Source organism: Eutrigla gurnardus (genome assembly GCF_963514095.1).
Source record: "Eutrigla gurnardus genome assembly, chromosome: 16".
Classification (NCBI taxonomy): Eukaryota; Metazoa; Chordata; class Actinopteri; order Perciformes; family Triglidae; genus Eutrigla; species Eutrigla gurnardus.
In genome coordinates, this window is record NC_139927.1 from 12,952,397 (window position 1) to 12,967,803 (window position 15,407).

Here is a 15,407-nt window from a genome sequence, read left to right on the forward strand (position 1 = left end):
CACACAATGCAGTGTTTTTACACACAAATTAGTCTAGATGAACACAGTAAAAAAGGAAATAAATAAAGTACTCAGTCTCAAGCAACAGACAAATTATAAGGGCTTCTGTAATTGTGTGCCAGTTGTCATAATTGCCCACAAAGCTAGGCCTATATGAAAATAAAAATGTTTTTTTCTTCAGGACGACTTTTCATTGTTTATTGTGAAGGCTAAGTCACACCACTTCCGGTAATGTTTTGTTTTGATGCAGATCAGATCAACGGTAAATAAAAAAAACCTTCCTTCGACATCAGCGGCATAATACCAATGTGACGAGCAGGGATGAAATACAACATGGACACAAACATTTGCACGGTCGTTAACCTATATTTGTTAAGATGAATATCACGTCGAACACTTTTACAGGAGGCTGCGCGTGTCGGTCGGTATCGGTGAATGGGAGAGGATTGTTCCCTTGGAGACGCCGTAGCGGGTGTGCGCGCACTTTCCGCCCACTCCAAGCCCAGCAGGAAGTGAACATAAATCCACTGAAACTGAGCGAACTATCAAAACAAACGGCATCGTGTCACTCCCCGCATCCCCACAGCTAACGAGTACGACCATCACCATGGACGGTGTGCCCACGCCTTTGCGGTGCTTCAGCGAGTGCCATTCCGCAGAAATGGCCGTGGATGACGGAGTGGAAACGGTGACTTCGGTGGAGCAGGTGAGCGGGTTGCACAGATTAGCTCCGTTAGGTAATGTGGCTCATGCTAAAGCTGCTGCTATTGAGCGGCGGCTCTCCGGTGTGGATGGAGGGACATCTGGAAAAGTGTGACAGGAATGAAACTCTCTCTCACACACGTAGATTTTATTCCCACGAGTCGCCCCGTGGATTAGAATAATGATCGGAACCTTGTCGGCGTTCATTAGCTAGCAAATTAGCACACTAGAATTGTAGGGAGCTAACGACACCTTAATGAGATTAAGTTGTAATTAAGTTAGCCGTTGGCTAAGCCCGAGGCGCCGCCCATGCACAACCAGTGTAAGAGACGCAGAGGAAACGCTCCAAACATAACTAGACGTTTAACGGTCTTAACATAGTGAATAATATAAGTTAAGTATATGGTTAAATTCAGTCGTAGCAATTAATTAAGTGACCCCTTTTCCTAATTCGCGACCCCTCTCGGAGTTATCCAATCGAGGGCCTGGTAATTGGGTACATAATACATTGGATTTGCATACATCATTTTCGCGTTATCTTTATCTTCATTTATTTAAAAAACCCTTTTTAACATCGGATATAAATGCAGGTCCAGAGATAAAGAGGGAGGGTTAGCCCCCAGGAGAAGTATACAAAATATTTACGTTGCATCTTATTAGTTAGTACTAGAACTACACAACAACCAGTGAAGAAGTCAAGCTAGTAACACGTTAAAAGCAATAGACATTGTCTTCTTCCATTGTCTTCTGTTGAACAAGAGTTACTGTAATGTTACCTTTTTAGACACATTAAAGATGCATGCTTATAACAGGCCCTGATTATGTAAATGTGTCTTAAAGTGATACCATATCTAATTCCTCTCTCCATTAGATAAGCTGCAGGTCTAAATATTGTAATTTAATTACACCAACTACTGTACTGTAGATTGGTTCAATCAGAGTGATTTGGCTCAGTCATTTTTCTGTCATAAAGTATAAAGAAGAATAAACCAAGACTGACTTTAAAGGTCACAGTGAAATCTGACAGCATAAATGTGAACTTTACCCAAATAACTGTATTTTGTATGTATTTATTCCAGCAAAATGAGGATACTGACACAACCTGGCTCATAGGCCGCGTCAAAAAAAGGAGGAAGCACACGGTTTAGGCCCCTACACACCGCCCAGACGTCCAACTGCCTTATCCGACCATTCTCCGCCCACTCTGTTGCCGCTCGTCTGACCCGTTCGGCAGAAAAGTTGCGTTGTACACACCGCTTCGACGTGCTTCCGACACCACAGCAGCGTGTACGTTCTGCGCTTGCGCGAGATGCAATAAGCCTCCTTAACAGCGGGTGGCGCTAGTCTCGTGCCAGTACTCCAAAACAGGAAATGACGGAACGGAGTGCAGATAAAAACAATGCACACACAGTCTTGGTTCAGTATTCGTTCGACTCGAGAAGACCTTTGTGGACTAAATACTTGGCATTTCTGGAAAGATGACTCTGGCTAGGGTGACACTCGCGTTGTGTGCTCTCGGGCTCATTATTTTACGAAGACGTCGTCTCAGTAGGGAACGAGTAATACGGAGTTTACCATCGTCACTTCCGCCCCGCCCACACACCGCCATTGGATACTCTGATTCGCTAGCACACCGCCAATCAGAGTATCCAATGGCTCAGACGTCCAACAGCCCACCTCCTCAGACTTCGCATGCTCAGTCTGATCAGACAACGTCCGCGCGGCTCCGAAAGCTTCCAACGCAGCTGTACACACCAAACATATGTGTTCCCGACCTCGTCCGAGCCTCTCCAAACGCTTCAGACGTCCAACGGTTGGGCCGGTGTGTTCCTGCCTTGAGGAGGTGGGCTGTTGGACGTCTGAGCCATTGGATACTCTGATTGGCGGTGTGCTAGCGAATCAGAGTATCCAATGGCGGTGTGTGGGCGGGGCGGAAGTGACGATGGTAAACTCCGTATTACTCGTTCCCTACTGAGACGACGTCTTCGTAAAATAATGAGCCCGAGAGCACACAACGCGAGTGTCACCCTAGCCAGAGTCATCTTTCCAGAAATGCCAAGTATTTAGTCCACAAAGGTCTTCTCGAGTCGAACGAATACTGAACCAAGACTGTGTGTGCATTGTTTTTATCTGCACTCCGTTCCGTCATTTCCTGTTTTCCTGTTTTGGAGTACTGGCACGAGACTAGCGCCACCCGCTGTTAAGGAGGCTTATTGCATCTCGCGCAAGCGCAGAACGTACACGCTGCTGTAGTGTCGGAAGCACGTCGAAGCGGTGTGTACAACGCAACTTTTCTGCCGAACGGGTCAGACGAGAGGCAACGGAGTGGGCGGAGAATGGTCGGATAAGGCAGTTGGACGTCTGGGCGGTGTGTGGGGGCCTAAACATACGTGTTCCCGACGTCGTCCGAGCCTCTCCAAACGCTTCAGACGTCCAACGGTTGGGCCGGTGTGTTCCTGCCTTTAGAGTTAACAAAAGAAATATATTTATTTAACTATTCCGAAACTAAACTGAACAGACAACAACGGAGAAAATGTGCGGTGTGGAAATCAGTAGTCGGTAAGGTGGTGATGTTGTAGGTGGGGAATGTTTGCAAAACGTAGACGAACAAAAAGGTAACGCCACAAGAAGCAAAACGTGCGCTGCCTTCCTCAGGGATCCCTCAACTGGTAAAAGACAGGGCGTTTCACCACCACCACCACACAGGACACTGGCCAGGTTTCCTGCCCTAATTAGAGCCCCATACTCCAATCAGCCCCGGATCTGAGGAGAGAGAAAAGGAGAGAGACTGCCCAGCACAGGCCCTGAAAAGGTACCTACAGGGGCTGTGACAATACGGTGTCTAAAAAATAAAAATAAAAGGATCAATATTTTTTTACAGAAATGCTTCTTTCTAAAGTATATTGTTTCTACAAACTATGATGCTATGATCCTAAAACTATATGTATATCCTGGTATGATATTATTCTGAAAATAAAGACAAAAAAATAAAAACAAATTTAAGAAATAAAATTCCCTCAATTACTGATCCTGCATTGGCAATGGAAAACTTTTTAACAGTTTTTTATTGTTTGAATGGCTGACAGACTCGTTATTTCTAATGAATATAATCCAGAACAGATACAGTTCCCCCAGAGGAGCGGTTAACCTTGAAGCAACAAAGAAACATCTGCACCATACATGATTAGGAAGGCTAAATAAAATTCAGTCAGCTCTCCGCCACACGACGCTTCCTCCTAAATGTTGGAATGTTGCTTTGTTGTTTTTGTCCTTTAGCTGGCGATGACTTTCACAATGCTTGTTTACACTCACGTCTTTCCTGCCCTTTTCTCTTTCGCTAGAAAAAAGTGGAACGCAGCATTGAAGAAGTCATCAATGTTTACAAGCAAAAACACGGCATACTGTGGTAAGTATCCAGAGAGGAAATTACTTATGTCTCCGAGTATCCCCAAGCGGAATGCATGTATGTATGATTGGTTGTTTTTTGATCAGGAACACCTGCTGTTCGCCAGTAGTGGCGGCGGCATGCCGATGTGTGCGGTGGCTGCATGTCAAAGAAATGCCGTCTTGATCATCCCACATACTTTGCTCCTGCTATCAGCTGTCATCAGTCCCCTCTTAATGGGGTGACTCATCTCATTTCTATGACAACTGCGCAGACCCGAATGTCCCCGGCATTGCAGCCAAAGGGGATAATGCTCTATGAGAAAGTGAACGGTATTCATCGGTGGAGGTCATGCATTTATTGAGTAGCGATCATGCAATCTGATATGTACATTTTTTTCCAGCTATATCTGTCAGATCAAATATACATTTTTACATCTTTAAAAAAAACACTGGTGGAGAACGGGTTACGCTTTGGTCACTTAATTCAAGTGTTTAAGGAAAGCACCTTGTGTTTCTACTTATTTTTTAGTCATATGACAGTGGTGTGAAGTACACGGAAGTCATTGGTGAAGAAACAAACAAAGTGGTTTTGTGCAAGCACATCATTTATTGCTTGATTTTTGCTAAAAGGAAAGGAGAAAAGTTTAGAATTTAGAAATATTGAAGTCAGGAATCAAAAAAAAAAAAAAAAGGAAAGCTTTTTCACACTTTGCTGAAGTCGAGGCTGAAGTTAAGTTTAATTTACTTGCACGCTCTTCTGTCACCATCCACATTTAAATCGCTGTGTTGAAGCCTTATCTGAGCACGACCGCAGTGGGCCGACTGGGTTTTTAGCTGCTTAGCACTCGTCCCGTCCCGTTGTGGAACCCTCGGCGCTCATCTGTGACTAACCCTTTGTAGGAAGATGGTAATTACAATCAAACACTGCATGAAAAGGGCAGGCAGTGACTAGGGCTGGGTGGGAGGGGTCACTGATACACACACACTCTCATACACTTGATTGTGTGTGTGTGTCTGTCTGTCTGTTCTTTGTAGCACCCGATAACATAAACACTAAAATTAGCAACATTTAAACTGTAGTGTAATAAAATGTCCTGCATTGCAATTACATTTTAAATGATAATATAATGGCTTTTTAACTCTCTCTCTCTCTCTCTCTCTCTCTCTCTCTCTCTCTCTCTCTCTCTCTCTCTCTCTCTCTCTCTCTCTCTCTCTCTCTCTCTCTCTCTCTCTCTCTCTCTCTCTCTCTCTCTCTCTCTCTCTCTCTCTCATTTATTTATTTATTTATTAATTAATTAATTAAATGAAATTATGGTGTAGGTTATTGCAATTCTGCACCAGTAGGTGGCATAATTGAATGAATGGCAGTAGCCTATGCCACGATTCTATTTTTTTAATATGAATTAATTCATTTTAATATTTTCTTAATGCTCAGTAGCTGCGTTAAGCTTGCCAAAGCGTTTGCGACAATAAGACCTTTTTTAACATTAAACGTACAAATGATTCATTTATAATTATCATTTTGGAGCAAAGAAAAGGGACCCTCGTGAAACAATGGTAAAGATATTATTAAAATATCAGCATCGGCATTTTATTACATTGGTCAATTCCATTTGTTTGGCAAGTTGATACATTATTGCTTTTTATCACATTTTCAGGAAATGTTCATGTATTTATTTACAAATATGACATTAAAGTGTGCTACAGGGGAAAGTACTGTGTATATCATGGACTTGAGCAACATACCGCTAAAAGCTCAAGATCATTTGCACATTTCGTCCCAGATGGATCTTTATGCAAATACACAAAAACATGCAAAACAATGCAATATAATATTCTGTGTAAACACTTTGATACCTGAAAGTAGCAATTCAGTTCAAAGTCATGTTCGTCTAGATATTATGTTCCTTTTTCTTTATTGTCCTTAATGAGGACAGACCAGAATACTACTAATAGAGAGTGAAAGCCAAGGAGCCTCAAAATTCACACTAAATACATAAATATGAGAATGCTATAGTCACTCATATGTGCGTTTTCATTTCAGAAAATATTTACAACCCTGGATTTATTATGTTTTTATAAGATGAAAGTAAAGAGCCTAAATGAGAGTGAAGTGAGAAGGCAGCAGAGAGATTACCTCGCAGACATCGTTTCTAACATAAAACCATTTCTTTTTCATTTTGTGACACGTGATCTTGCAAAAACCAAGACCAGCATTTCTTCAAAGGGTCTAATTGAGCCCTCTTTGTTTGAACCGTTCTTGACATTTTCTGTTACCTTTCAGCTGCCGCCTCTTTCTAATCGCTGCTTCTGTCCTGTGTTTGGTCCTCAGGCCAACATTGTTGCGGGAACAGCACTACCAATATCTCAAGAAGGGCTTACGTCACTTATCGGACGCTTATGAGGTACAGCATCACACGTGTTGGAACATCTTTATAAATGTGCGACAAACATACTGACACTCCTGCCTTGACGTTAACTCGAAGGCTGCGTTGGGCCACTGTGTTTTTTGTAATAGCCAATCTCTGGATGATCAGCGTTCTCTGCTTTGAATAGAAAAGGGACTATTGTGTTCACGAAATCTGCTTGTCCGCTCTCGGGGAGGTCACCTCTCTTTTCAGAGTGCGTCAACCGTTCTCCACTCTCGCCAGAAAAGAGAAGAAAAGGCCATTTGTTTATCCGCCCTGTGACACTGAACTGATTTCACCTCAGGCTTGATTGTTTCAGCGTTTCCTTTGAGTCGTGCCGCTCCGCTGTGCAGCATTTACAGCATCTGTTTGCTTCAATGTCCCACCAACGCTGGTATCGGAGTCATGATATTATTATATTAAACAAAACAGAACATCAAACCGGCGTATTGTTTTTATCACTGTATTAACCCACCGCTGGAAATACATGGCGTGATGTGTTTCGGCGTCTGTCAGCCCTGTTTTCTGTCCTCTCTGCCTCTGACTGATCACTATCTCCGTTATTCTTATCATCAGTGTCTGGATGCTAGCAGACCGTGGCTTTGCTTCTGGATCCTTCACAGTCTGGAGTTGCTCGAGGAGCCCATCCCTGCTGCCGTCGCCTCGGAGTGAGTCGCACACAAACGCACACAAACGCACTCAACAGCTGGAACAGAGAGGCGTTGCCAAAGACCTTTTTAAATAATTTACGACCATCGCACGGCTCTTATAATTACCTAAGTACAGCCAAGGCTGCCGCAATGCAAAAAATGCCGATAATGAACTGCAGCAGCGGCACATTAACAGTCTAATTGCAACAATAGTTGCAGGTTTATTGCATCATACAATATAAATATATGTAACGTAATATGATGAAGTTAAAGCAATAACGTTTATTTACAACCAAAAAAACAAACTACATGAGTGCTATCTAAACCATAAAGTATAAACACATTGTATGCAATACAATTTGAGTAATGGCACATGTGAATTAATAAACTTTATTTGATAAAAGAGCTCTGACATGGCCACTAAAATGTCCTCATTTTTGTCAACATCTTTTATTAAACTGAAGGCTGTTCTACAGTGCGCATCCAATTAAAATGATAATAATTAAATAAATAAATAGAGCGTCCCTATTTATTGGAGAATTAATATTGTGCATGAACACCCACCGGCCCCGGTGTTATGGCCAAAAAATCCCATTGCAGCGGTAAATCAGCATAATGTTCTAAACAAAGAGCTTTGTCTTCTCTACACAGCTGTAAAAATAAAATACGCCTCTAAAATAAAAGTTGTCAAGTATATAATATAATCATGCTTGCAGAAGAAATCATCAGAGATGGAGAGGATGTTTTAAGAAAAACAAAAGCCCTTAAATGACCATATAATGAGCAGTAGCCCATTTGTTTTCTTTTCCATTCTTCCACCAGCATTAATATTAGTCAGGGGCGTGTTGTGAAATAATGCTTTGCCTTTTGTAGTTTCCATTAATAACTGCAACACTTCATCTCAATTCTCGTCTGAACGCCCACGTTACTCGCCGTCGTGACCGATAATTCTGATGACTCCAAACGAGCAGGTGCATCATCATCATCATCATCACTTCACACAGTGTTGGTTTTATTGCCACACCAAAATGTCATTTGATTCAATTAACGGCACTCGGAAAGTAAAACTCTGCAAACTTCGTAGTGTGACGCGATGCCAGGCTGCCAACCCACGCTCTCATTATTACCGCGAGGCATGCCAACACACCGGCTGGCACTGCCCGGCGCCAGTGTGACGCCCTCGTTATCTCTCTCTCACACACACACACACACACACACACACACACACACACGCACACACACACACACACACACACACACACACACACACACACACACACAGGAGGATTGTGAACAATGCGACCTCCAACAGATTGCTCTCTCCGTCCCCATGAAAGGTACACTGTTCTCAGGTCAATGCTGTTCTCAGGTCAGCATTGACACCCGACCCGACCCAAAAGTGAACGTAGGCTTCTCTTCCAGCTCGCTTGGCTCACGGGGTCGTTCGCAATCTCTTGTGATCTCTCTCTCCATGGAGGGAGGAAGCAGATGACTTTTATGTGAGAAGCGGTTCACGGAGGCTGGAAAGAGAGGAAAGCCGTGGTTGAGACTGGTCGGTGCTTTGTGCCACGTCAGCGTGAGGGAAGTAAGCCAGCGGTGCTTGAAGTCCTGCAGGCCTGAGACGCAGAATTAGAGGAAAGTGGTTTGTCTGGACGAGGTCATCAATAGACGAGTGAATCAACTTCTGATAGGAACTTGCTGAGGCACTTTCTTTAAACGACACCGACAGTGATCTGTGCATCAAGGACCACATAAAAGCGTTCCGTCTGCAGCACGTAAATTTGGTTACAGTTGCATAATCGGATGCTGAAATGAAATATGCATGAGGCGTCCTCTTTTTGTTATTCGTCCTCGTAAGTGTCTTGATCTTCTTCTCTCCAGTGTGTGTCGGTTTCTGTCCCGCTGTCAGAGCGAATCCGGCGGCTTCGCCGGCGGACCGGGACAACACGCCCACCTCGCGCCCACCTACGCCGCCGTCAACGCCCTCTGCATCATCGGCACAGAAGAGGCCTACAACATCATAAACAGGTACGGTGTCCCTGCTTGGGTGCCCGGAGGCTTCCTCTGTTGGAAAAAACCTGGTCTATAAAAGGCTGAACACGCATCCTCGCTGACTCAGGGGGATCATTCAAGATGCCAAGATCAGCAGTTTGTCGAGGTGACGAGATAAGTCCGAGCAACGCAATGTTCTATAGATGGTAGAATGTACACAACGCGGTACGTGTCAGATCGCCTTCCTCATCAGAGCGCGTACGGGTGGGGTTTACATGACTTCTGACTTTGAAGTGACGCCACCGATGTTAACGGTCGTGATTTCTGTGTGATGTTGTTTGGTGAGCACCGCCCCCTCTCACCTCATCTCCTCCACTCTCTCTCCATTCTCTCCGTCACCCCTCTTCCCTTCTGTGCTGACCTGCTCCAGGGAGAAGCTGTTAGATTTCCTGATGTCCGTGAAGCAGCCAAATGGCTCGTTTGTGATGCACGTTGGAGGCGAAGTGGATGTCAGGTGAGAGCCCAGAAGATACCTCCTCAATCAATCAATCAAACACTTTATTTGTCCCCAAGGGGCAATTTAAAAAGGCATAAAGAGCAGCATTGGGACAAACAGGACATCAGACAACATAAAAACATTCACAAAGTGCTTCAGTTAAAAAATTCTAGCAGCTGTCAATTTCAGAAAAAAAACTCCTCCACCCTCTGGTCTCTTCTCAGGCAGATCAATAAATAACCAAAAATGGCAAAAAAATTAAGACCAGGTTTTTTCCCCCGTTTTGGTGTTCATAGAAAAGAGGAGGAATACCTTCATCTATCTAGTGTAAGTGGTTATTTTGAGTGTGTGTTTCTCTCTTTTGAATCCGCTTTGGGAGGCGGAGGATTTTTTTTTTTTCTTTTTAAATAACCAGCTTTGAAGTATCGTCTTCAGTTTCAGCAAAGAATCTCAAAAGTCAAAGTTGGCGTTTCGCTCTCAGGAGGCCGTTATGTTGCCAAGCAATTAATGTGCTGCTGTCATGTATTATTCTGAACTCTTTTCCTCTCAGACGGGTTTCGTTATCTGTCGCCTTAATGTGACGACCGCGTATATTAAGTGTTCAAGAACGAAGAAAAGCCTAGTTTTATTTCCCCGTGGGGTTTACGAGGGTTCTGTCAGCCCAAAGAAGCAGGGGGATTTGCTCAAATGTTCATTTAAGGATAAGTCTGCTGAGATTCAATTTGTTTCTTCTCCTCTACAAACCCCATGAGAAGACTGAAAGCCAACAGTGGATTGATCAGACTAACGAGTATCGTCTGTGCATCTGAAGCCTGATTGAGCTTATTCCTCATTAAAAACGCGTGTTCCTTTATTTCCACGAGCACAGCCTACTTTCAACACTCACCAGAGCCCTAAATGTGCATTAATCCACAGCTGAAAATAGTCCCCAGCAAATGCACTGTTCACTACATTGTTTGAAGAAAAATGTCAGGCTTTGGCTACATAGACGAGATAGGTTTCCTCTAGGAATTTATCAATAATAATATAAAATATACACAAGTTATTCCTTCTTAAAGCGATACAGTCTCTTGACAGCAATAACACAAATACAACTAAATGGGTGTTTATATTGGGACTAAAAATACCTTGGATGATAATGTGTAAGTGCAGGAAGAGAAGACCTCCTGCTCGCCCACGTTTCTCTCTCCTGATCCATATCAGCCTGTTTTTCCCTCTTCTTTTTTTTTATTTTTTTTTTTTAACAGGAGTGCTTATTGTGCAGCTTCCGTCGCGTCGCTCACAAACATCATCATCCCTAAACTGTTTGAGGACACGACCAACTGGATCCTCAGGTACAAACCGTTAATGCATTATTAAAGACCCCCGTTGTTCCTCTGTAACCCGGGCAGTGTTTGACCGTGTGCTTTCTTTCCTCCGCCTCCAGTTGTCAGAACTGGGAGGGCGGCCTGGGCGGAGTGCCGGGTCTGGAGGCCCACGGCGGCTACACTTTCTGTGGCACCGCCGCCCTCGTCATCCTCGGCAAAGAGCGCATGCTGGATCTCAAAGCGCTGCTGGTGAGACGCTCCCGAACGGCCAGAGTCCAAACATAAAGATGCTATCAGCACCGAAGCAATATCCCTTTAATAGATATATCATGCTCTCTGCTTAGAATACAATGTCCTAACCCAGAGTGAGATTTCATTAAGTTATACTGCAGAGCTTTGTTGTTGTTTTTTCGGCTTACTTAGATGAGATTTTGTCCTGTATCTTAGATGGAACATGTCCCGACTTGCAGAGCCAGTTAGAGACGTAGCTGTAAGCACCATGTTTTCATTCTTCGTTTGCAAAGCTCTCTGCGTATTATCAGCTCTCTGACGGCGCTCTATAAAACATGATGGCACTGTGTTGTGGACCAGGGACCGAGGTGCAGAGCAGGCGAGTCCTGCTGCTGTAGATACTTATCGACCCGGTGTCGACTTACAACCTTTGCTGAACCACCAAAGACCGTCTCCGGCACCTGAAGCTCCACTGACACTCAGGTTAAACCACTGAGGGCGGAGGGAGGGGGGGACACCGGATACTTTAGAAGGTGTTAACCTGTGAGCGCATGGGGAACTGGTTTTCTGACTAGTAACATGCAAATTTGACCACATTGACATTTGGACATATGCTGAATAGGAGTGAAGGTGTGATGCTGGTTTACATCCTTGGTATTTAGAATGAGATAAAAAGAATAAAATAAAAAAATATATATTTTCCGATCATCATCCAAATCTAAAGCTCTACCCAAACTAGCTGCTGTCCTGCCCTCTTTCTTCTCTGGAAGCAGGATTTCCCCACACAGATCAACACAGAATCCCAACAGTTTATCACTTATCTAAAAGTATTGCATGTCTGAAAGCATCATACAATAAGAACACTGTGAAACATTCAGATTTGCATATTGATAATGGATTTTACAAGATTGTGAGATGCCATACAGGGAGAGCTGTTTTCTTTTGACAACCATTTCGTTTTCCTTAAATGGTTTGAGTGGTCGTGAACAAAAATGGCTTTCATGAAGTCGTCCTTTGTCGAGTGAGGTGGGATGAGTCACGCCGCATAAAACATCTCCAGGTTCACTCTGAGAGAGTGGGAACTCATCAGTATCTCCTTTTCCCTCCATCTTCTCTGCCGCAAAAACCTGAAAATGACAGTTTGAAATAGAACGGAGTGCATGTCTCACTAATCAATGCCAGGTGCTTCGTTTGAATAGCAGAAATATCACCGGTGTTGCGGGGGAACAAACAATATCACATGTTGCCTGTCACGTGTAGAGAGAGGGGAGCGGCGTTTCCCATTTGGCTCCATGAGGGGAAAAGCTAGTACGTTAGGATCCTGCAGCATTCCTCCTCCTCCTCCTCTGGAGTTCTTCCTCCTTTAATGGCTGAGATGAAATTCCTCAATTAACGTTAAGACACTGAACGTCGTCCTCCCTCTTCCTCTTCCTCTCCCTCTTCCTCGGATAGACCAGAAGCCAGCTGGTGTTGAAACCAGCATTCCGTCGTTACTCAATCCAAGCGGAGCAAGACGGGGATGTGCGCCAATTAGGGGTTGCCATGACAACAATATTGCAAATCCCTGCCCGATTCCCTCCCCTATCTGAAACTGTCAAAGACAGTGGTTTTCCCTTCCACCACGTCTGTTACCTCTGTGTGGGTTACAGCTCCATTCAGCCGTGTGTGTGTGTGTGTGTGTCGTCCTCAGCGGTGGGTGGTCAGAAGACAGATGCGGTTCGAGGGGGGCTTCCAGGGCCGCTGTAACAAACTGGTGGACGGCTGCTACTCGTTCTGGCAGGCTGGACTCCTGCCTCTACTCCAGAGAGCCTTATTCAAAGAAGGTACTGTAGCCTCATGGACCTTGTGTGTTTTCTGGATTTTTTTTATTTTTTGTTTTCAACCTCCCCCTTTTTAATTTAATATATATTTTTTTAAACATATTCCTCAATGTGTCTATTTTCAAAACAAGCAAAGGTGAACCTGATGAGTCTTTGAAGTTGTGTGTTTGGCTGAACTGTGCTGCTGCAGGAGAGTCGGAGCTGAGTTGGCAGCGGTGGATGTTCGGGCAGCAGGCCTTGCAGGAGTACATCCTCCTGTGCTGTCAGAACCCAACCGGGGGCCTTCTGGACAAGCCTGGCAAGTCAGTACCACACCATCTGGACACACACACCAAGGCTGGAGGCAGCACATACACAGTAAAATGTGACTCACATGGTTTCTACTCATGCACATCATTCACACTGTCCCCTATTGTGTCTCCGTGCATCCAGATCCAGAGATTTCTACCACACGTGTTACTGCCTGAGCGGCCTCTCCATAGCACAACACTTTGGAGGCGCGGAGTTCCACCACGAGCTGATCCTCGGCAGGGAGGAGAACCGATTGGTGGGTCCGCGGCGGGGCTAGGAGGGGGGGTTATGCAAATAACCTGATAAGGTGCCTGGCGGTTCTCTGTGAGAGAGGCTCAGCTGCACCTTCTAATGGCAGACTTACTGACAGAGTTACTGTAGGCTGCTTCTGAAATGCACGGCAGAGACAGTTAGGGAATGAATTTGAAATTTTGACTCGAGGAGAGAGGATAGAGCCACAGAGTGTTACCAACTGTGTTTGACCTCTTATTAGGCTGAATTGCTTGGCAGAAACAGCCAGTAAACAAGACTCAGTTCCACAGTTTACAAAGGAGCACTTAACTTCACAACTAATGCATTGAATACATGGGATTCAAATGCTGGACCAAATTATTCCACTCTGAAAAAGTGACTTAAATTTGTGAATTGTTTCACAAACCCTGAGGTCCCAACATCCATAATCTATAGAATCCTTTAAAACAACACTTTAGATGATTTAACGCTTGGAAAAGCAGTCTAATCTGCAGGAATTTGAAAATTAAAAGATCTAAATGAAACACCTTTTGTGAAAGTTCTGTAAAATTCTGCAGATATGTTTTCAGATGAACTTTAGTCAACAGAGCGTGAAGCCGTTCCTTCTTTCGCTTTCAGCTCGTCAGTTCATTTCCCGATCGGGTTACATTTTTTGATGCAAATAGACCTTGAGAAGCACATGACGTCGGTGGATGTTGAGATGACATGTGGTTTTACTAGAAGTAGTCGGTGACAGCGACGTGGGGTTTTATTTTCCTGTTTCCTGTTGCATTACTGGCACTTACAGTTGGTTACAGTCAGTCGACGCCCGACACATGCGCGCGCACGTGTCATCTTATCACCTTTTTGTAATGTCATCAGAGACGTGTTGATTCAACTATGGAACGTTTCAGCCTTGACATTATATTGTGTGGGTGGTTTGGATTTTTCTGTCCACTAATATTTTTCATGTTTGAGGAACATAGAACTTAATACATCACAGAAGTGTTAAAGAAATGTTCTTTGGTTTAATGAAAAGGCTAATTACACCCAAACCAGAGTCGTAAAGTAAGAGCAGCAACAGTGTTATTGTCCTCTTGTCATCCCTCGCAGGCTTCAACGCACCCAGTTTACAACATCTGTCCGGGGAAGGTGGCTCGGGCCACGCAGCACTTCCACCGGCTGCCTGTCCCCGACAACAACAGACAGCCGGGAGCCTCTACTGACGACGGACTGTCGGACCCCGCCGCTGACTCCGGACCAGGCGACAAGGATTCCTAGTTTGGAGACGTCGCAGCTTTGGGGTCGACTCTGGGGAGCGGACTCGGACCGGCAAAAATGGCAGCCAGGTCCGATGTAGACGAGGCCCCGAAAAGTCAGTCGGACATCGGTAGACATGAAGGCTGGAGTTTAGGAGGAGTTTGCCTGGAATTAAGGTCAACAGCTGTGTGTGCGTGTGTGTGCGCGTGGATGACTTAGCATTCAGTTGACATTTTGTTTGCAACACGTAATGTTTTCATTCTACGAAATAAAAGTGAAACGTGGCAAGGTTTCAGTATGACCTAACTTAATAAAACTTTATAAGCACTTTCCATAATGGTGTCATAAAATGCTTTATAACTCCAAACAAACCATTTAAAAGGCAACGGTGAAAACAAGTTACCTACAAAACAAAGAAATATCTTTGGAAAACCATATTTAAATTATTTTTTTAGGTCAGTTAAATACAAATAAAAGGATTCAGTGCTACAGTTAATGTTTTGGTCTGTATGGAGGCCACTGTGACATTTTGTTGTAGTCCTCCCCAGATCTGTGTCTGAGCTCCTTCCACCTCATGGCTTGGGTTTTGCTCTGATATGCTGTGAGACCTTATATAAACAGGTGTGTGCCTG

At 44.3% G+C, this 15,407-nt stretch overlaps 1 protein-coding gene across 1 annotated transcript; it reads left to right on the forward strand.

The window, feature by feature from the left end:
- The first annotated feature begins 492 nt into the window (after positions 1–492).
- Positions 493–15,114, forward strand: fntb (farnesyltransferase, CAAX box, subunit beta). The gene is made up of 12 exons (XM_084031255.1): positions 493–706; positions 4,044–4,108; positions 6,422–6,494; positions 7,074–7,165; positions 9,029–9,175; positions 9,570–9,653; positions 10,883–10,969; positions 11,062–11,191; positions 12,864–12,996; positions 13,184–13,295; positions 13,426–13,540; positions 14,629–15,114. The coding sequence occupies exons 1-12, from the start codon at positions 608–610 to the stop codon at positions 14,794–14,796; spliced, it is 1,305 nt and encodes a 434-aa protein (XP_083887381.1). The 5' UTR covers positions 493–607; the 3' UTR covers positions 14,797–15,114.
- Positions 15,115–15,407: the final 293 nt, after the last annotated feature.